The 23,387-nt window shown below is 41.5% G+C and overlaps 1 protein-coding gene across 5 annotated transcripts in view; it reads right to left on the bottom strand.

The window, feature by feature from the left end:
- Positions 1 to 5,958: 5,958 nt before the first annotated feature.
- The window catches only part of FSIP1 (fibrous sheath interacting protein 1), a 94,020-nt gene continuing 76,591 nt past the window's right edge, over positions 5,959 to 23,387 (bottom strand). Inside the window, exons 12-13 of one of the 5 annotated variants that reach the window (XM_064460130.1) lie at positions 14,787 to 15,333; positions 5,959 to 6,169 (exon numbers count right to left, since the gene is read on the bottom strand). In XM_064460130.1, coding sequence (XP_064316200.1) covers positions 6,147 to 6,169; positions 14,787 to 15,333 — 570 coding nt within the window. In that variant the 3' untranslated portion in view covers positions 5,959 to 6,146. Of the gene's footprint in view, positions 6,170 to 7,200; positions 7,356 to 13,994; positions 15,334 to 23,387 lie in introns of those variants that run through there. The other 4 variants (XM_064460128.1, XM_064460127.1, XM_064460126.1 and 1 more) reach the window with 4 other exon arrangements.

Here is a 23,387-nt window from a genome sequence, read left to right as displayed (position 1 = left end):
GCTACCAAGAAGAGCAAGAGCTACATAAACCAAAGTTCCCACCTGGAGAAATCTTTTTACTGTACTTGCAGGAAGAATTAGATACTCTGGATTTAGAAAACCAATCAGTTAGTTATATAGACAGCTCGCTCTATATACGGATATGTGTAGGTCTAACCAGAAGTTTAAAAAAGAGAACTGCTGCTGGTGTGGGGGAAGACAGCCTTGGCAGCCCATTCCAATAACCCCATCTGAGCCCAAGCCAAACTTTCATACTAATTTATTGTATGCATTTATGTAGCTTGTATCAGTGTAGTATCGGAATTGGGGGCGATACGTGCTTTAGAATAGTAAAGGCAAGCCATATGCCTTGTATTAACCCATAGGTTGCTTGGGGAGTGTGAATGCAACAGGACACAAGAAAGAGCTATAGATGATGTAAGTTAGGCCTGTACCTGCCCAGAGAAACAACCTGGAAAGAAAAACTAAACAGGAGGAGCATGTAGAATGGACACACTCCACAGGGCAGAAACTCCGTAGGCGAAGTGGGACCCTGAGGTGTACCGCCACGTCTGGTGTTATTGGGTACTTGGCCGACTTTTCTGCAATAAATCATCTTTGAATTTCATGCTCCTGCAGCGAGTGCAACGTTTTCTTACCACAGCACGCTCTTCTCCGAGCCCATGCAAATACAGTAGCTTAACTTTTCAAGTGGTCACCTGCATCAAACCTATGTTCAAGAGGTGCAGTAAGTTAAACTGTAGTTATGAAGAACCTAAGGAGATAAAGGCTGAGATAACCGTAGGAAGATCTGCACCTTAACGCCAGCAATGCACTTCTTAAGGATATTGCCATGATTTTGCAGTGAAGTCCATAGTATTGTAATTGGTTGATTTTTCAATATAAACTAATTTTGGAAAGGATTGCTGACACTATAGAAGACGAGAGCACCTTAGTATAACCACAAGGGGATTTCTAGCTCTTATTTCTTGTTTGTTCCCCAAGAGAAAGAACAGGTGCACAAAGCTGTATGAATATGTAAGCAGAGTTAGGACAAGAGGAAGAGAACTCATTACAGAAAAGCGTTTTGCTTGCCAAAGTCTTAAAGATAAAATATCTTCCATAGAAAATCCATAAAATTAGGCAAGTATCACAGAGAAACTTGGGTTTTCAAATTTAGAAAAATCCCAGGAAGCCCAGCCATCATTTGTCTCTAATTTTTCAACTGCTTTCCCATTCAAGAACTGCTGGCCTAGGCAGCACATACAAGAGCCAAACTGAGCGCTGCTTAGGTGCTGTGTCAGTCCCCCTTGATGACTCCGCTCACAAAACTCATGTGGAGAGACCATTTTAGCATTATTGTAGAATGAGGGCAGAATGCCTCTGGCAATACCCTTCCCACCAGAACTATGCATACCAAATACACAAAGCAAACAATAGGAAAATAATGGCATAGAACAGCATTTCCGCAAGAAGACAGCAATTTTTTAAGTGGAAAAAATATTCCAAATACAAAATACCTGCCTGTAAATCAAAATCATTCATGCACTTGAGCACTCTAGAAATTAATACACGCTTGTGAGCATTCCAGTTTGCTTTTTTTTTTAAAATAGATAAGGTACTGCAGATTCAATTGCAAGCAGTGAACTATTTCACATAGACTTAAATGACAGGGAGCCTTTTATTCTAACTACTGCACCTGGATTCCAGCCAGTCCCTCAATGAAACGTATAATTGGATAACTGTAGGTTATAGCATTAGTAGTATTCAAGCACCTCTATTCCATTTAAAAAGGAAACAGTTTTCCTGACCTTTAAATCTAACTACAAATAAAAGAGCAATTATTTCTCAATAAATAAATCTGTTTAAAATTTTTTTAAAAAGGAAGAAAAAAATCAGTTATTATTTTTCTTAGATTTCAAAAACCTTGCTAATTTAACAACTTCCCAAGCATCTGCCAAACCACCTTGTCTTCTGTGTCTACCCTTCAAACCGTGAGATTCCCAGAGATGGAGCTCTATTTTTGTAACGGGGGGAGGAAGCACTCTTGGAAGTGTCAACATTGGAGCAGATTTTGCACCTAAAAAGCAAAAGAGAGAGATCTCATTTAAACCTGTGGTTAGAAAGCCTTTCTAACAAGCAAAACAAAGCAAGTGGGTGCATTCTCATATTACTTGCTGAAATTTTGTCTAGAGATGGTTTCAATAAAATATAAAAATTCTTATCATTATTGAAACTACAGAAATTGAGCTGGAAACAACACCCTGTCACCTATCCCTCCCTGACTGGGAGGTAATATTGCACCCTTTCTAGCCCATGAATTACTGGCATACCTTTTCCGCACTTCTAGACTAGTCCTTGCTGCTCCATCAGAGCATGTTCAAGCAGCCCCCTCCTCCCCGATCTATGCAGCAGATAATTTTTGTTTTCACTCTGTGCTCAGCATGTCCACTGACTCTGCAGGAGTTCAGCTCAGAAAGTGAGAGGGAAAACATGCACTACAGATCCTCAAAGTAGATACCAGCCATCGGCTGCCTTGGAAAAAAGCATTTGGCTGAGAACTTTTGTGGGGCATTTTCATCATCTTCTGGTTTTTTTATGATGAAGCTGAAAGTTTTTTCACTCCTTGATAAAATCCCTTTAATTTAAACTTGAATTCTGGACACACAGGAATAACTTCACTCCTTTTATCAATCACTGTTGTCTGTAGTCAACAAACTTTTTTTTTTTTTTTTAAATCAGGATATTTAGTCTGTGTCTTCTTTTGAAATGGAAAAGACCCTCAACTGTTCTAAATCTGCGTAATATCTGTAACTCTGGACTGAACTTCTTGTACCTTTACAGTATACTGAAATCAACACTATAGTTCTTTAAATCATCCTACTCATATGTATTTATAGTATATATTATATATATTAAATAAATATACAATTTATATTTACTTATATATATACACATATCATTCATGAAGATGATTGAATCACCCTTATTTACCTCTTTCAGAGGAAAAGAGTATGGATTTTGTAATTTAAAAGGGCAAACCATGCAGCACCATAACATACCCACTAGAGTAAATCAATACCAACAAGCTGAGCGCCAGCCACCGTGAGCACCAGCACGGTATGGGTATTACTGAGGAGTCTCAGTGACAATGGCAGAATGGTTTGGTCACATACGGTTTAGCAAATAGATGCAAGCACAGCAAAATCATGGGTATGTTGCTTTCAGCACTAGTAAATAGTTGGAACAAAATTACGTGTCTTGCACTGTAAAGTCATAGTGGGAAATAAGATAAGGAGCACAAAACAGCACAAACCTACATGCACACACAAGATTTCTTATTCCTCAATGTAAAACAGATCTCAAAGCCCAAAAGGCAGAGGGATAACTTTAAAAATTAGTCTCTTGTGCTCTGCTGTGTTTTGGGATGAACAGAGCTAGGAAAGACTGTAAAGAAGCCAGTTGTCAGAATTTTTTACCAAATACAACTGGCGCTGAATGAAGGTATGCGTTTTGGAAAACCTGTTTCTAAATTCTGAGTCAGGCAGCAAATGAAAATTCATTTGAATATCTTAATCATCACTGCTGCATCACTCCCCGTGGAGAAGCCACCGCATTCCAGGGCAGCTGGAATTCCAGTGGTAAGCTCGAGGGAGGGGTTATTGCAGGTCACAACTGAGAGACACTGGACAAAGGAAAAGCCATGAATCCTCCTGGGCTCCACTTTCCTTTCACCCTGATACTGGTGATGTTTCAGCAAATGGCCTTGTCACTATATTTCATATCATAACTCCATTATTCTGTACTGCATACCAGTAAACATGTTTTATCAAATTTATTTCCTCCGGTTTTACTTAAAACTGAAAATAAATAAATAAATGAGGGCTTGAACTGATATTTCACCTGTAACATCAGGCAAGAAATAAAATCTTCCCAAATGACCTGTTACTCAAGATAACACAGTAGAAACCAAGCACAGATAAATATTAGGTCACTAATTTTTGACGCAGTCTCTGAGTTTGGGTACTGACCATAAGCACCTGTGGAACAGCATTTCATGAGCGCTAGGTCCCTGTGGTTTGCAGCAACTACAACTGGTGCAGGGTGCTCGGTGCTTCCCAAGACCTGAAGTGAAGTAATAGCGTTCCTGTTGGAATATACTCTTCAAGGCACTAGTTGTTCAAACTTGCCTGCTTACCCCTGAAACGCCAGATGTGAATAAAAGTTGGCTTCAGGAATATTTTAAGGCTTAGTCAGCAACAGGCTCCTCCTTGAGGGTGTTAGGAAAAGCTTTTTATAACAGTGAGATATTTAGGATAGCAAAATACACCAGAAAAGTAATAATTATTTATTATTTCTCTTAATATACTTTGTAGATATTCTACATACAAACTTGAAACGGATCTTAGTTTTTCTTCAAAAACTATCTGAGCACTTTAACACTGCTTTTGAGAAGGACTGTAAAACATGAATTCCATGTGAACATAACTGGACTGTGGTAAGATTACAGCCAGCGGACAGTCCTGCACACAGGCACAGAAAATACTCTCAAAAGAACTTTGTCACTATTGCTTTGATTGCATTTATGTTAAAGAAATTATGACACAGACCTAAAACTTTTAAGGAAGATAAAAAATACATCTATGTGAGATTTGCAAAGCTCCATGAAATGTGCTTACAGCAATCCTATGAAGAGCAATGGGAACACCCAGTATCCACGGATCTGTTATTGCTGTTGCAAAACAAGTAAAAATATTATAAAATAAAACAATAACCAGCACTTGCTTGTCACAAATATAGTGTCCCATTTACATTTTAAATTTAAAGAAAGCAGGTTAGATTCTGATCTCTGTTATACCCACGTGATTATCACGTCCTCAGGAGTGTACATCCACTCAGACTGGCAACTCCATAAATGAGATTAAAATCTGAGCCAATATGTGCATTAATTTAAACACTCAGATTAGTTCAAGTAAGCCCTATGCGATAATGCAGCCATTGTATAGTTAACTTTGTATCCATACATCTTTTCTTATTGAATGTAAAATGGCTAGTATATTATCTGAGAAAGAATTTGTCCTTTTAGCTTGTGTCAAATGAGAGCTTGGCAGTGGGAAAATCTGTTGAGTTTCCTTTGCTAGAGACTCTCTCCCTTACCCCCAAATAAAAACCCTTTAAGAGGGAACCACTTTTTTTTTAATAATTTCTTCCTATTCTGACACTACAGTGCATGAAATGAAAAACTAACCATCGGCTCAGTAAATAAGTAGGAAATTCAGGAGAAATAGTAGTTAAAGAGTGGAAAAGCTAAAACTTGTCATGAATTTTTATTATTATCTCAAACACAAACCAGCTGCATTACCCTCCCCGCAGCTAGCCATTACTATAGGGTTTCACAATCCAGTAACTGCTAGGGCAAACTTCTGCACTCCTTCACTTTTATTCACACCGAGCCTTCACAAGGGACTAAGATCTTTCATCACTTAGTTACACTTCTTAATCAGAGGATAAGGTTGCCTGCTCTATGGTCACACTCTTCGCAGGATCAAGAATCAGATGCAGCTGAGCAGACTGGTGCTGATGTTCTGATCCAGCAGAGGATTTGTGCAAGTCTTTACTGCCAGTCAAACCAGCAGTCGAGCAGACAGCCCCAGGCAGAGGACTGAGTACTATTTGGGTCCTTCACTGAGTCAGGGCTCAGCAGCCAGACAGGCTGCAAGCTCCAGCACACCGACCTGGGGTGACAGACGCCAGGTTTTAGCTAACTACATGAAGAAAGTAGATTGTGTGCAAAGGAGCAGAGATTAAATCATTATATACCTTTCACATGTTCTGTTGTAATGAAGTCTCATCAGTATAAATGGAACTTGCAAATTGCATTTTATATTTTTCATGAACAAAGACATGCACGTCTATCAGACACACAGCTATGCAAATGCGTATGTACATTTAGTTGTTAGATAGAACGCTCCCAGGAAATTTAATGAAATGCAAGAGTTTATTTTGAAATCAAGCTGCAACAATATATGATAATGACAATAAGTATCTCTTAAGAATAAATCACCTCACAGAAGTTTTCAGTGATAATAATTCATTGCCTTCAGAGTGTCCGAAAACCACACTTTTACAAAAACCGTTGTGTAAAGAAGCATATAATCACTCTCCCCTCAACTGTCAACCTTCACACCATCTGTAAAAAAGAAAAGAATCATATGCTGAACTGTTGCAAGCACGATTTTACAAGAGGAAAAAGCAACAGCATTTCATGATACAACTTCTACTTAAAACTTAATATAGCCCCCCCCCGAAAAAAGAAGCTGTAAATAATTAGCAGTTGACTCATACAACTGAGAAACAAAAACCTTTTCATATCTGTATATGGGTAAGTCTGGCTTCTATTTATCTCCGTAAACATCACCTATACATACAGACATATAACCCTGATGCAAATTACTGCTTCTTTCAATAAGCAGGAATTACTTATCTCTGAAGGCATGTGAGAGCTTCCTTCAGATATATATACACACACAAATAGATATATGAATGAGTGTCATGTTTTGGCCGGCAACTCAGCCGCACACAGCCACTTGCTCACTCCCCCACCGGTGGATGGGGGAGAGAATCAGAAGGGTAACGCCCATGGGCTGGGATAAGAACAGTTTAATAATTAAAATTAAAAAAAAAAAAAAACAAAAATGCAATGGAAAGGAAAACGATGAGAGGCATGAAACCTGGGGGGGGTGGGGAGGGGTGGAGATGTACCCCTGAAACAACCCGCCCGCGCCGCAGCCGCTCGCCGCCCGCAGACCCGACGCCGCGCCGCTCCCGAGCTGCCAACTGCCCCCCCTCCGTATACTGGTCATGGTGTCACGTGGTATGGAATGAACCTGCCATTGGCCAGTCGGGGTCAGCCGCCCCCGCCATGGCCCCGCCCCTCCCAGCCTCCTGCCCACATGGCAGAGCGCGGGAAGCTGGAAAGGTCCCCAGCCACCACGGTGAGGAGAATTAACCCCTTCTCAGCCAAAACCAGCACATTCTCCACCCCTTATTCCATACCATTCACACCATGCCCAGGTCCCATACCATCCAATACAACCTCACCAACCACCACCCCTCCCCTTCCCATCCTTTAACATAATACACAGGCATCATTCCCTTAGTTCATGGACCTTCCCTGTACAATGTCCATTAAAAATGTCCATTGAGTTCACCCAGTCCATGACTCTGGGCTCCATCTGCCGTATCAGGCTTTCAGGGCGGGAGAGATGGTGTGTGTGCGTTGGGTCGCTGCATACCGAGTCAGTCATCGTTCCATCACTGCTGCACTTCGCTTGCTTCATCAAAGTTTATCTTCCATGGATTGGGAGGTTTGTACTCTGATATCATTGACACAACACAGAGGTGACACACAATATTATATAGCAGTTCGCATTGTGCCATTCAGTTCATTTCCTGTTCTTGTCCAAAATCAAACCCCCTTGAGGCACACATCGGACTCCTCCATCCTCCCGCATCACCCACCAAGTGCACCCAGGTCCTCGAGCAAACGCAATCCCACGAATGGCTTTGCCTTTGCCGGAGGCAGGGAGGACCCAGACTGTGTTGCCCAGCGTACTTTTTGCGTGCACTACAGGGACTCCAGCCCCTTCCACAGTACGTAGGATTTCTGACTGGGCAGGGCCAGCTCGCCTGGCAGATCCCCTCGTGTTGACTAACCACGTGGCTTTTGCTAAATGTGCATCCCAGTGCCTGAATGTCCCACCCCCCCTTGCTCTCAGTGTAGTTTTTAACAGTCCATCGTACCGCTCCATTTTCCCAGAGGCTGGTCCGTGACAGGGGGTGTGATACACCCACTCAATGCCGCGCTCTTTGGCCCAGGTGTCTATGAGGCTATTTCGGATATGAGTCCCGTTGCCTGACTCAGTTCTCTCTGGGGTGCCATGTCGCCACAGGACTTGTTTCTCAAGACCCAGGAGAGCGTTCCGGGCAGTGGCGTGGGGGACAGGAGGTGTTTCCAGCCAGCCAGTCGTTGTTTCTACCATTGTGAGCACATGACGCTTGCCTTGGCGGGTCTGTGGGAGTGTGATATAGTCAATTTGCCAGGCCTCCCCGTATTTATATTTCAGCCATCGTCCCCCACACCACAGAGGCTTTACCCGCTTCGCTTGCTTGATTGCAGCGCACCATTCACATTCGTGCATAGCCTGTGCAATAGTGTCCATGGTCAAGTCCACCCCTCGATCACGAGCCCACTGTATGTGGCATCTCTCCCTTGATGACCTGAGGTGTCATGGGCCCACCGAGCTAGAAATAGTTCACCCTTTTGCTGCCAGTCCAGATCCACCTCAGCCACTTCAATCTTGGCAGCCTGATCCACCTGCTGGTTGTTTCGATGCCCTTCAGTGGCCCGACTCTTGGGGACGTGAGCATCCACATGCCGTACCTTTACAACCAGGTTCTCTACCTGGGCAGCAATATCTTGCCCCAGTGCGGCAGCCCAGATGGGTTTGCCTCTGCGCTGCCAGTTGCTTTGCTTCCACTGCAGCAGCCAGCCCCACAGGGCATTTGCCCCCATCCAGGAGTCAGTACAGAGATAGAGCACTGGCCACTTTTCCCGTTCAGCGATGTCTAAGGCCAGCTGGATGGCCTTTACCTCTGCAAACTGGCTCGATTCACCTTCTCCTTCAGCAGTTTCTGCTACTTGTCGTGTAGGACTCCATACAGCCGCCTTCCATCTCCGGTGCTTTCCCACAAGGCGAAAGGACCCATCAGTGAGCAGGGCATACTGCTTCTCATCTTCTGGCAGTGTGTTATAGAGTGGGGCTTCTTCAGCACGTGTCACCTCCTCCTCTGGTGATAATCCAAAGTCTCTGCCTTCTGGCCAGTCCATAATCACTTCCAAGATTCCTGGGCGACTGGGGTTTCCTACTCGAGCCCGCTGGGTGATCAGTGCAACCCATTTACTCCACGTAGCATCAGTTGCATGGTGTGTGGAGGGGACGTTCCCTCTGAACATCCAGCCCAGCACTGGCAGTCGGGGTGCCAGGAGCAGCTGTGCCTCAGTACCAACCACTTCTGAAGCAGCTCGAACCCCTTCATATGCTGCCAATGTCTCTTTTTCAGTTGGAGTATAGCGGGCTTCGGACCCTCTGTATCCCCGACTCCAAAACCCTAGGGGTCGACCCCGGGTCTCCCCTGGTGCTTTCTGCCAGAGGCTCCAGGTAGGGCCATTCTCCCCGGCTGCAGTGTAGAGCACATTTTTTACATCTCGTCCTGCCCGGACTGGCCCAAGGGCTACTGCGTGAACTGTCTCCTGTTTAATCTGTTCAAAGGCTTGTCGTTGCTCAGGGCCCCATTTGAAATCATTCTTTTTCCGGGTCACTTGATAGAGAGGGCTTACGATCAGACTGTAATTTGGAATATGCATCCTCCAAAAACCCACAACGCCCAAGAAAGCTTGTGCTCCCTTTTTGCTAGTTGGTGGAGACATGGCTGCTACTTTGTTGATCACATCCACTGGGATCTGACGGTGCCCATCTTGCCATTTGATTCCTAAGAACTGGATCTCTTGTGCGGGTCCCTTCACCTTACTTTGTTTTATGGCAAAACCAGCTTTCAGAAGGATTTGGACTATTTTCTCTCCTTTCTCAAAAACTTCTTCCACTGTGTTGCCCCACACGATGATGTCATCAATGTATTGAAGGTGTTCTGGAGCTTCTCCCTGTTCCAGTACAGTCTGAATCAGTCCATGGCAAATGGTAGGACTGTGTTTCCACCCCTGGGGCAGTCGATTCCAGGTGTACTGGACACCCCTCCATGTGAAAGAAAACTGTGGCCTGCACTCTGCTGCCAGAGGGACTGAGAAGAATGCATTAGCAATATCAGTTGTGGCATACCACTTGGCTGCCTTGGACTCCAGTTCGTATTGAAGTTCTAGCATGTCTGGCACAGCAGCACTCAATGGTGGAGTGACTTCGTTCAGGCCATGATAGTCTACTGTTAGCCTCCACTCTCCATTAGATTTCCACACTGGCCATATGGGACTGTTAAAGGGTGAGGGGGTCCTAACTGATGACTCCTTGGCTCTCCAGTTGGTCAGTGAGCTCATGGATGGGAATGAGAGAGTCTCGGTTGGTGCGATATTGCCGCCGGTGCACTGTTGTGGTGGCGATTGGCACCTGTTGTTCTTTGACCCTCAGCAACCCCACAACAGAAGGGTCCTTCGAGAGGCCAGGCAAGGTAGACAGCTGTTTAATTTCCTCTGTCTCCAAGGCAGCTACACCAAAAGCCCACCTGTACCCTTTTGGGTCCTTGACATACCCTCTCCTGAGGTAGTCTATGCCAAGGATGCACGGAGCCTCTGGGCCAGTCACAGTGGGGTGCTTCTGCCACTCATTCCCGGTTAGGCTCACTCCAGTACAGTTAGCTCTTGGGATCCCCCTGTCACTCCAGCAATGCTGATGGGCTCTGCCCCTATATAGTTTGATGGCATTAAGGTGCACTGTGCGCCGGTGTCCACTAAAGCTTTATACTCTTGTGGGTCGGACGTGCCAGGCCATCGGATCCACACAGTCCAGTAAGCCCGGTTATCCCTTTCCTCCACCCGCTGGAGGCAGGGCCCCTCTAGTCCTGATCATGGCAGTCACAACTCACTTCCTGCAAATGTGAATCATGAGTCTCTCTATTAAGCTCAGAAATAAAATCTGTGCTTCTACTCCTCTGCCTGGGGACCTGCTCACTGGAAATTGGAGCAGCAGCTTTCCTGGAAGAACCTCCCTGAGTGATTGTTCTTCCTTGCAGCTCACGCACTCGTGCCTCTAAGGTCGAGCGGTAGGCTTGCCATCCCACCTCATCATGTCCTCTCCGTGGTCACGCAGGTAGAACCATAGGGTGGCCCGTGGTGTGTATCCTCTCCTTTGAGCCAGAGGACACTTATTCCTAACAGCTGAGACACTGCTCTGTCGAGGTGGGGAGTAGGACATATCTTCTTTGAGTTGCTGGACCTCTCAGGATAGTTTCTCCAGAGCAGAGACTAGCGAGGAAGAGATATTTGCTTTATAATCCGAGTCTATCTATCACCTCCGCCACCGTTGGTGTCTCGTCATCTTTCCAGGACATCACTGCCAATGAGTCTGCATACGAGGATGGTGCGCTCCGTACAAACTTCCGCCACATGGGTTGTGTGCACTCGGCTTCATCTGGATCTGTGGATGATCGTTGATCATCCAGGTCACCATAAATCACCTCAAACACAGCTAATTCCCTTAGATACTGGATGCCTTTCTCCATGGTTGTCCGTTTTCCTAGGCGATATGTAACATCTTCTTTAAAGGGATACCTTTCCTTCACTCCGGACAGGAGTCGCCTCCAGAGGCTGAGGGCTTGCGTTTTTTTCCCAATTGCTTTGTCAACGCCCCCTTCCCCAGAAAGGGAACCCAGCTGTTTGGCTTCTTTTCCCTCCAGTTCCAGGCTACCGGCCCCGTTATCCCAGCATCGGAGCAGCCAGGTGACAATGTGCTCACCTGAACGACGGCTGAAATCTTTTCGCGTATCTTGCAGCTCACTCAAGGACAGGGATCGGGTGGTCTCCGTTTCATTTATGACTTCTTCCTCCTCTCCCCGCGATGGTCCTGGTTCTTCATCATCCCGTTCTAAATGAGTTGACGTCCGCTTCCAATGTTTCATCTTGTGTATGGGGGCGACTGATACTGGCACGGGTTGATTCTCTGAGTCAGCTCCAGTACCTGTTGCGGGGGTTTGAGTGGCCGCGGTGCTCGTCCTGTGGGTTTGATTAGCTGCAGTGCCAGTCACTTTGTCTTTCAACCCAGAGACCTTCTCTTCCCCTTGGGAGCACTGAATGCTGTTGAGCAGGGCTCGGTATGCATGGGCCAGACCCCAGCACATTGCAGTTATCTGTGTCTCTCTGGAGTTCCCAGCACAACAACATACTTTCTCCAAATATTCTACTAGTTTTTCAGGATTCTGCCCTTGTTCGGGGGTGAAACTCCAAAACACTGGGGGTGCCCACTGCCCTAGGGATTCGCCCATGCTATCCCACATGCCCTGCCCCTCGTAACTATCAAGCCTTGGGGCAGATTTCTGGGTGATATTCTCAAGTTGCTTAGTCAAAACCAAAACAACATGCCCCAAAACTAACAATAAGTGTTCCTTAACCACCCAAAGATATTCAAGATACAAAAAGGTGGTTGTAATAAAGGCAGAGACATCATAGAATAAAGTTGCAAAGACACCATTCTGTATTTCCTCCATATAAAATCTCTCAGAGGAGGAGGTATAATTGCTAATTGCCTCAACAAGGTGGTATCCAAAGTACAGTAACGGTTTCAGCAAAAACCCCAAATACCAGATAAAGCTGAAAACCAGTGTTTGCATAACAAATCTTGTAGGCAAAACGTTACTAGTCACAGCAGAACACAGCAGACTCAACAAACCAACACCGATCTTTAACACCAACTGCGAAAAGGACAACATGGTGCTGTGACCAGCAGCTGTTGTTATCTCCAACCCTTGAGCCCCACGTTGGGCGCCAAAAAGACTGTCGTGGTTTAGCGGCAGCTCAGCCCCACACAGCCGCTCGCTCACTGCCCCACCGGTAGATGGGGGAGAGAATCAGGAGGGTAACGCTCGTGGGTTGGGATAAGAACAGTTTAATAATTAAAATAATAATAATTAAAAAAAACACAACAAAAATGCAATGGAAAGGGAAAACAACAAGAAGCATGAAACCCAGGGTGGGGGAAGGGAGGGGAGAGGGGGAACGAACCGCCAAAACAAACCGCCCGCGCCGCAGCCGCCCACCGACCCGACGCCGCGCTGCTCCCGAGCCGCCAACTGCCCCCCCTCCATATACTGGTCATGGTGTCACGTGGTATGGAATGAACCTGCCATTGGCCAGTCGGGGTCAGCCGCCCCCGCCATGGCCCCGCCCCTCCCACCCACCACCCCCGCCCGGCAGAGCGCGGGAAGCTGGAAAGGCAGCCGCCCCCCAAAGGCAGCCGCCCCCACGGTGAGGAGAATTAACCCCTTCTCAGCCAAAACCAGCACAATGAGGTTAATAATTATGCTCTCCTTAAATAATGTATTACAGTAAACCTATATCACAGACTACAGTACCATAATGACTGCGAAACCAAAATTCTGATAAACCAGTTTCACACCGTTTGCTTACACAGCACTACACAGTGATTAAACCGCATGTAGCACATCAGAAAAATCAAACTGTTTACAGAATATTATGCATATATGTTTAAATGTCCTTTAGAATTAAGACCATAACAAAGCGCAAATATGTCAATGTCTTTTAAAAATAAAAATACACCTGACACCTTCATCTGCAGATGTATTTGCCTTAAACTGGACTCCACTGGGAGCTCCATTTCTCCATAGAATTAGCACATCTAATCATGTCTGAACTAATAACAAGCCTACCTATAGAATACATTAGGCAACTTCACAAATTTGATAAAAATCACAACCTTTTGCTTAAGGCAGGGAATAATTGCTGAAGACAGAACTAAGTCACCTTTGTGGGAAACAAATTAGTTCCATGGAAAGGTATAAGGGTTTTCTGATTTATACTGTACATTTTCTCATAAGCAGTACATTGACAAAAATAATAAGAATGGACTGCTGCCTATTTAAATGCTAATTTTGGAGGTGTGTTTTAGCATTAGATTAAAATTAACAGAATATAATAAATCTGAATGTAATTAAACTTACAGATAACTGCAAAACATTTGACACTAATGTAAAAACAATTACAATCCTCTGAAGTGGGTTTTATTTTGCACTTACTTTTACTGTGCCTAAAGATTACCTCTTCACATGATTTTTAAAAATCAGACACTGACACAAAGCCTGATGAGGTGATAATCTGTGATAATGTCCTTGGTTTTGTTCTTATGTTTTTAGTAAAAATGAAAAGACTTAGAGACTCTGAAAATTCAGAACACTCCCCTCCCTGCCCCCCTAACAAAAATATTTGGAAAGCAAAATGACCATAAAACCAAGATGTTTATTAACCATACAGATTTGAGGTCTCTATGGTTGAACATTACTTAGCCACTACTGAAAAAAGATAATCGAAACACCCTACTGCATTGCTCTGACACAACACATAACAATGACTCAAAGATATTTAAATTATTATGCAATAATTGTTAACACATTCACTTTAAAGACTTTTACCACGTAATGCCCATATGGAAATCTACTTAATAGCTGAAATCTCCTTGTGCAATAAAATTACCTCATAGTGACTATCTCTACCGCAACAGGTATGAACAGTTACCTGCCCGCTTCACTACATATCAGCTACAGTGCAATTTATTATTATTTTAATATAGTCAGGTCACATTTGCTTCTGTACTACTGCATTTACATTATTAAAAACATTCAAGAAGCACTTGGATTTTTGTGTGAATTGTTATACCATCTATTGGGAGAATATCTGCTCTCCACAGAACAGTGAACATGACTTTCTACTATCAAAAAGATAATCCAGATGTGTTGTCAACACTGTTTTCCAGCTGACAGAATTAATCAACACCAATATTATATTTCGTAAGAGTCCTAATCTTATAGTCAATTATGTCAGGGCAAAAATTTCAATAAACATTCTGTATTTTCTGTGTATCATTTTTGGCGCAGTTTTATGTTTTATAAGAGTACATCCTTGCCCCACCATAATAATCAGTGTGTACTGGTGCATACCTTTGGTGAGAACCTGCTTGGGTTTTTTTCGTCATAATCAAAAGCCTATTCTAAAGGGTCGTTAAGAGTCTCACCTCCTTTGGTTTGCAGTGGTATGCTGAGAATGTCAGCCTCTGTGGATGGCTCATTGTTCAGGCTGATGCAATATAACGGTTCACCCAAGAAAGAAGGTTTCTTCAACCTTTTTGTGTTGAGTGCTCTTGACATAAAGTAACCTTCAGTAATACTCTTATCTCCCATCTTCTGTAAACTTTCTAGGTCATCAGATTCCTCTGTTTGGGCCAGTGAATCCTTTGATAAGTGACTATCAGCCAATGCTTGGCTGATATAGTAGCCAGGGATTTCACTTTCTGTGTTAACACATAAGCTTTTGTCTTCAAGTCCAGCCTTTTCCTGAGCTGTTAACATGCCTACAATATGGTCTTCAACTAACATTTTGGAAAGAGTAGTTGTGGAGTGAAGAGTGGAGTCTTGACTTGTGTAACAAGGGGGACTTAATCCACAAGAAAGAGATTCCTGAGACTTTGGCATGGTAACGTTGCTTATTGTTCTCTGAGGCTGCATACATTCTTCCAGAAGGGTCTTAAGCTGCTCTTCAGAGAGGCCCATTTGTTCTTCAGTCTGAAAAAAAAAAGGGCAAGAATTTCTCTGTCAAAACATAATTAATGAAAAACAGTGCCATAAAACAGTTAGAGAGATACAAAAGCACTGGCAGAACTCTCAAATTGATACAAGTATTTTTCAATTCAAACTGAATTTAAATATGCATTTACATAATTACATCATTTATGTAGCATCCTCACTAGGTTCTAGATAGATTAGATGCTGAAAGTTAGGAAAGAAGTCTGATGTCCGCAGAGCACCGAGAGGCTTTGTTTAGTCTTCCGCTAGATATCACTGCTTTTTCATTACCAAAGCACATACTTTTTCACATATCTTGGTTTGCTGTGTATACATACAGACACACACACACTTTTAGTTACTAAAAGCAATATAAGACATTGCTAAAAGACTTTCAGCTGTTGGGGCGATGCAACTGGGGTCAAAAATGGTTTTAGACCGCAGCAGCCCCCCAAGGTGGTCACATATTGACTGAAGTATTCCCAGCCGCTCACTGTAGAAATGCAACATAGCCTCTCTCAACCGTGGGACAAAAAGCACATCAGCTACAGGATCCACCACATCAAGTATGTCCCACGGCATGTGACAGAAGAAAGCCCCATCTTCTCTACGACAGTTTTACTGCTTTCTACAAGCTGTCACTGCTTGAATAGCTCCAAGATGTATCTTTTCAGACTATTTCTTATTCAGCCAGTGGCACACTCCCAATGTTTTAAACACGCAGGTTTCCTTTAGTGAGCCTTCCCTAAAATTTTATATTAAAGATAATGACTGATATTAGCTGGTAACGGTGAAGAATAGCAAAGTATATTTTGCTTAGAGAGGTTTGCAATGGGGAGTTACTTCTAGCCTTTGCAACGTTAATGCTGCTTGGTAATAGAGAAGCACAATATTCCCTGACAATTTAAAGATTATAATGAAAACTACAAGACATATTTTAGATACGCATAATACATTTGCCAAAAAAATATGAGATACAGAACATATAATATGTTATACATGTTACAGATACTATGCAGGATTTAATGGAAAAAGATGCTTTCTATGATCAAAACCTCGGTTTTATCCAACCTCCAAGAGACAAAGGGTCATCTGACAACCTGACGAACTCCCTAAGGCTGCAGTGATTCAGGTCAAACAACGATTTTATTCACTGTGTAATGACTATGACACAGAATTTACTCTACACTGTGCTAGACCATGGAGCTACTATCATTTCAGAGGGAAGATCAATATCAGATGTCTAGCTGATTTTTTTTTTCCCCTGAAGGTCTCTTATCCAACTACAGGAGTGATATAACCCTGTTTGATGTATATGACATGATGAGATCTCAGCCTAAGTAGCACAGGGTATACGGATTACGCCTGAAAACTGATTATTCATATTCATTAATGGGGACAGTTTTCCGTCAGGAGGGAAACAGTATTTCTCTGTAAAACTTCTTGTGGCTATTAAAAATTACAAGGTGACACTACAACGTGAATAACGAAGATATTTTAGGTTACTTTCAGTCAATATTCTGTAGGTACATGTTCAAAAATTAATAAAAGCTAGTAAGTGCTACTATGGACTGATTACTTTGCAGTGCAGGCACTAGGTGATACACTTGAACCCAGGTTTATAGACTTATTCAACCACTAGTCTTTTCCTGCACAGACCAATTTCCTTCCCAAAGACACCTGGAGTTCACTCCCTACACATACAAAAGAAGACGACTGCATTAAAGAAATGGAGATGTTAAGGGCTTTTAAACAAACAAACAAAAAAAGCATGGATAGACTATCATTATATGTAGAGAACTTTATTTAGATGAACATAAAATCAGGTAATTATGTTAAGATTCAGTTAATCTTGGTATCAATTAATGTACTTTTGATAATATAACTGAAATCAAACTACAACCGTAATCACTTACTTAGATAACAAATAAATTTAAATTTTAATCCTAGTGCAGAAAGTACTCACTGATGAAAAATAAGTCAGGCAGGGAAAAACAATTACGAGCAAAACACATAACAAATCAAAAATGAAGCATAGAATTTCTCAAATTTTCACTCTCAGTCTAATCTACTAGCCCATGCTGAATTCCTTACATTTCTTGAAGGAGTATTTTAACTTGCAGGACAATGTTTGTTTACAAGTAGTCGTTATTGGAATGGACTCACTACAAGAAACAAGAGGCATTCACTCAAGCAGAGCAGCACAGTAACATAGTGGTACCACTACTGGAAGCACAGCTGCATCTAGAGGATATCCACAGAGCAGAATATTATGCTATGTAAACATATTTGTATTTGTATCTCAGAAGATTGTCACATCTGGAAACCCTCATGGATTCCCACATGGTTTTGATTGTGCGGTTCTACACTAACATATTTCAAAGCTCTTGGCCAAGATCATTTGGAGCTAATTTTATGTTAATGACAGGGCAATTCACTCAGTCCAGAAAGGAATTCTGCATCTGGTGTAAATGAATGACTGAGTCAAAAATGAACTTAGTGAGGAAGATGATCTTGTCCTGCCTTTCTTCTGTCCTTTTATCCCCCCCAACCCCATCCCATTTATCTGCAATCTACTTCTCCTTGTCCAAATTTATTTTTTTCTTTTTTTCCTTTCACAAAAGTCAAATGGCTTGTATTGACAATTAGTTCACAAATTACCTTGATTATTACCAGAGGGCTAGGTGGGGAGAGTTAGAGCCTAAGGCGAATGGGGAGGGAAATGAGTATAATAGCTATAAAATGAAAAAGTTTGGTAACTTGCCGGCTTGTTTTCCTCCAGAGTGGCAGGCCTGAAGACAAAGCACACGGCATAAAACGTTAGTTATTTTTGTTCTTTCTTTATCTCTTTCTCCCTTTGGATTGTTTTGTAAGACATGCTTGCAAGGATGCAAAATAAGGAAAGATAAGGTATTTAAAGTACCTCTCAAAAAATTACATTTTAAAATACTAAATGCTCACTGTTTGCAACTTTCTCGTGCCAAAGTCATTTTAGGGTTAAGGAAAAATATACAGTAGAGAGGATAGCTCTTAAATAGCCATCAGTCATCCACTCAGCAGCAGCAGCAGCAGCAGGAGGAAATTTACATTGAAATGAAAGCAGAAAGGCTTGCTGTTGAAATCAGAAAACTGAGTTTAGAGAAACATGTAATACCCTAAGGGGAGACACCTCACACCAAAAAAGGCTGTGCATTTGCAACCAAATGAGCTTTTTAACTCATGCAATTGCATAATACAGCAACCTTAGGCATTTGCAAAGTATACATCTGCACACACCAGAAGAAATCCTGTCTCAGCTAACTGTACCAGCTTAGAGTCACAAGACCTGCAGTCAGTAATGCTGTCTTAGGGAAACACTAGATTCTACTTCTCCCAAGCTTTCGATGCCCTCACTGTAAATAATTTACAACTCCTATACAGAAAAATACTTAAAGATATTTCCTTAAAAATACAAGGACATAAAATTAATGTAATTCAAAATGCAGAAACAGCCCACTAGACAAAGGAAAATGAGCTAGTAGGTCTGGTTCCCATTAGAAATTGGAAAACCTTTTAATTGTTCTGGCTAATTTTTAAGAGGACATTGAGTCCTATTCATCTCCTAGGCTTTTACCGTTAATGATCCAAAAAACTAATTCCTAGCCTTGAGTTTAGGAGCCTGCTAATGACCTTTACAGTTTATGTGTGGCTAGTTTTTCACATCCTTGTGGCCCTTCTCTGACTGAAGATTTCTTTTTCATTGCTAAATTCCTCAGTGACATGGGTCTATAGAGAAAACCTTACTACATGTGGTAGGAATGCAAACTTCTAGATCGCCGTGGACAGACCTGCTGTGACTACAGGCTTGCAAGTTCAAAGCTTTAGGCTTGTTTTCCACATACACATAGTAACAGAAACAGACTAACGCTGAAAGGCCTGATCAGATTTCAGCATGGGGAGGAAGCTAGTATGTCAGGATTCTTTCTAATTATAGTAAATAATCATAAAATGACACACAGTAAATGAATATGCACTAGAAAGCCTGGACTATTTAAAGACCCACGTAGCTGGCATGTCTATAAATATGTATATTTTGTTGCTTGATCTGCAAGTATTACAATCAACAGTTCTCATGATACTTTATTTGCTTGAAACAATTTACTCTGATGCTCTAATTTACTTACATTTTTACCGATGTGCAGGACTGTAACTGTCAATTCTAAAGTAACTACTCTCTTCCTGGTAAAAAGACTCCATTTTAAGAGTACACTGATCTACCGAGACAACATTCAGATTTTTGACGTATCAGCACAGGAAAGTTTTATAAGTTTTAGTTATTTCATGACTCTTTAATTGTTTCTCAAACAGCTCTGTTCTGCTTTGAAAAGGCAATCCTTGCCTTGTATCTCCGCACTACTCAACTCAATGTGCACCATCAACTCCAAGGTCTCACTTTATGCTTCACACTGAAGCACCATGCACTTGTCTATGAGCAGCAGTGGGCAGTGCTACTGTGGAATGTTATTCATATGCTCCGCACAAAAACATACACACCATGTCATTGTGGCAGAGCATCTTAAAATTTCCAGAAATGCTAAAAGCACAAAGTCCTTTTGCACCACAGAAGTCAGGATTGGTGTCCATAACTTGCAAACTAATTTAAATTGTGAGAATATGTCCTTATGAGACTGTTGTGGGTTAACCCCAGTAGGCAGCTAAGCACCACACGGCTGCTTGCTCACTCCCCAACCCCCTACCCCAGTGGGACAGGGGAAGAGGAAAGGAACAGTAAAAGCAATAAAACTTGTGGATCAGGATAAAAATAGTTTAATAAGGAAAGGAGAAGGGAAATAAGGAAGAAAACAAAACAAGTGATGCAAAGGCAATCACTGACCATTTCCCATGGGCAGACCAATGTCCAGCCAGTTCCTGGGCAAAAGATGGCTAACTTTCTAGAATCCCCTCTTCCCTTTTTATTGCTGTGCATGATGTTATATGGCATGAAATATCTCCTTGGTTCGGTTACGTTATCTGCCTCTCTGTGCCCCCTCCCAGCCTATTATGCATCCCCAGTCTTCAATGCGGGGACAGAGCGAGAAACAGAGCGCGCCCTGATGCTGTGCAAACACTGCTCAGCAACAGCTAAAACACAGGCGCGTTATCAGCATTATTTTGGTCACAAATCCAAAACATAGCACCAAACCAGCTGCTATGAAGAAAATTAATTCCATCACAGCCAGACCCAGTAGAGACCCATACACCCACTTTCACAAAGAAATCCTTCAGTGTCCTGCATGTCATGTTATGGCTTTCCATGCTTGCTTCTTTGTTTTAAAAACAACACATTATGAGAAAGAGCTTAAAGATTGTAAAAGAAAAAAGTTAACCTTTCCTCTGTAAGGCTATCTCAGAAGAGTTATTACAGAATGTAATGAGGGAACATGTAACCAGAGTAGATAAAAACATGCTAACAACTCAGTGAGCATGTTTCTGGGGAGGACAGTAACGTGTATGGATTTGGTGGTGGTAAAAATTTAGACTGGAAGCTAAATAATGGATTCAGAAATTAAGAGCTCCTTGTGCTACAATCATGGTTCACCAGCTGGTGGTCTTGTGCTTACATCTAGTTTGGTTGCATTTGGGGAATTCTGTACTATTTCAGGAAAGACATAAATCTTTAAGAATGAACAGGATACCTGAGCCATAGGAGAAAATCTCCTGCTTTTGCTCTTTTCCTCCTTCTGCTCTCTTTCCTTCTGTTAGTTACATTTTCCCTTCTCTTATTTTTCCCACTGTTTCTGTTTGTGTAAGGGCAGAATGAAAAGGTCTGGTAATCAATTTTCTGTAGCTGCTGCTGCTAAGAGACAGAAAGCAGAGAGGACAGAAATATCTAGGCAAGAAAACCGGAGCACCAGAAAAAAAGAGGAAGAGATTAGTGGGCATCTGGTAACATCACCGTCTGAAAAGAAAATTCAACTTTTAACATCATAAGCCATCAGAACCACAACATCAAAGCCATTATCAGTCTCACAGAATCACATAAAATCTCCATTAAAAATAAATCTAAAAATAGTATAAAAATTCAGAAGATAAAATGAACTTCATTAATAAATTGGAAATAAAAAACCCTAACGGATTTTTTCCCCTTTCTCCGACAAAAAGAAATCTTAACAGACATCAAAAGGGGCCATAAGTTTATACAATTTTACTCTTATTTAGAGTAGCAAGAGACACAAAGAAAAGCAGGTGAAAATTGTGAAGGAGAGACATAGTAATTGCAGTGGTTCACTTCATTTAAGATAGTAAAAATAATTATGACAAGCTCTTGCAGGCAAAACTAATTTAAACATGCATATTTTAGTCATTACAAAGAGGCATAATACTTGTTTTTATTTTATCTTTGTCAAAAATATCCAGTCAATTGCTCGTGGTTTCAATGGGCAAATAATGAAAAACTGGCCTCCATCAGCTATGCCACACCCCGTAGACTTTAGAAAGAGAAAGCAACTGGTTGCCAGAGGTGACAGAAGAAGGAGGGAAAAAAAGGAAGCCAAAAAATCTTTTACAATCATTTTCTTCTCAATTGATACCATAGATGCTAAGCTACATTACTTGCAGCCGCAGAGTTTCCATGGTACTACCCTAGGATATAATGAAGAGGCTTTGGTGGCTGTAAGTGTGAATTCCTTCTTGGAAGCGTATGGAAGCAATTTTATAACTTTTGAAGATCCAAAAAGTTTTATTTCTGAATTTCTATAAGTTGTACTTTTTACCCTTCATTTTCTAAAGCTTACTTTCAATTTTAGTTTCATTTCACGGCAGCTTTAGATCTACAGATTGTGTAACACTTTCTAGGTGCCTGCATATTAGCAATTAAGTTTTCATGGACAACAAAATCTAAATTTATATGTCCTCACCAAAGTTGTAAGAAGATAACTTCAAGGAAACAAAATTTGAAAATTTCACACAGGTCTAAAGTTTCTAACATTCCTATCAGGCCTGTATTTATTAATAAAAAATATTTTTGAAGTAATGAAGATTACATCATTATTTTTCTCAGTTGTCTATATATGCATATATGTATTAGAGGAAGATTATGAATTTGAAGCTCCATTTTCATTAAGTGAACCAAATACAGTATTTGTAACCTTTAGAACCTAAAGAGTACTGGATTCAAACCTAAGCAGTTAAAATATCAAATATAACTCATTAAAATCTCTATTTCCATTAGCATGCTGGCTTTTTCTGTCATTTTAGGAGCTAATGTAACATAAGACTTATGCATCATTGAAAGAGAGAGCTAAGTGAGTTTTGATTTACTGTTACAAAACAGTAAAACTGTTATAAATCTCCTATATTGTATTACCCAGATAACTTATAGGTTTTACACAACAAAACAAATGGTTGACAAAGGAATATCAAAGGAAATTCTGAATACATCGTGTATAATACCTGAATACAAAAGCAAGTAAAGGGTAATGGAAATTATTTTAAATTAAATTAGAAGTATTCTTCCTATTCAACTAATCTTTCCTAAAATACTGGTGAATGTGAAACTATGGCTAAATCTGGTAAAGTCTGACCTTCCTAAAACATAAACTATTATACATTAAATAAAAAATTATATTCAAACAAAAACAAGTTATAAAGAGTGTTTTATTAGTGGCTGGGAATTGTTACTACCTAAGCTGCTGAGTCTGCTGAGTTAAATGAACTGATAAGCCAAATTTTGATAATTACAGTGTCTTTCAGAGGTACTGAGAGATATTTTGTGGATTTGAATTTACTCTGTTTTCTTTAGTTCAATCCTGTTTCATCTGAATTTGAGAAACTGAACAGAAGCTGGAAGAGCAAGAAAATAGTTTTGATCTGATGATGAATAAAAACAAATGCAAGATGACATCTAGTATTCTCAAATCATGGAGACTTTTCAAGCAATAGGATCAATCCCCTAACTGCAGGTAATACATTCTATTAACAAGAAAGCAAGTAGCTTTAAACAGGGGTATTTTTTTAAAAACATTTCCAACTTCATAATGAAATCTGGTTCTGCCCAAGCGATATTCTAAAATGTT

This window comes from Phalacrocorax carbo, chromosome 9 (genome assembly GCF_963921805.1).
Source record: "Phalacrocorax carbo chromosome 9, bPhaCar2.1, whole genome shotgun sequence".
Lineage (NCBI taxonomy): Eukaryota > Metazoa > Chordata > Aves > Suliformes > Phalacrocoracidae > Phalacrocorax > Phalacrocorax carbo.
Note: the sequence above shows the minus strand (reverse complement) of the source record. Positions and strands in the feature narration are given on the sequence as shown.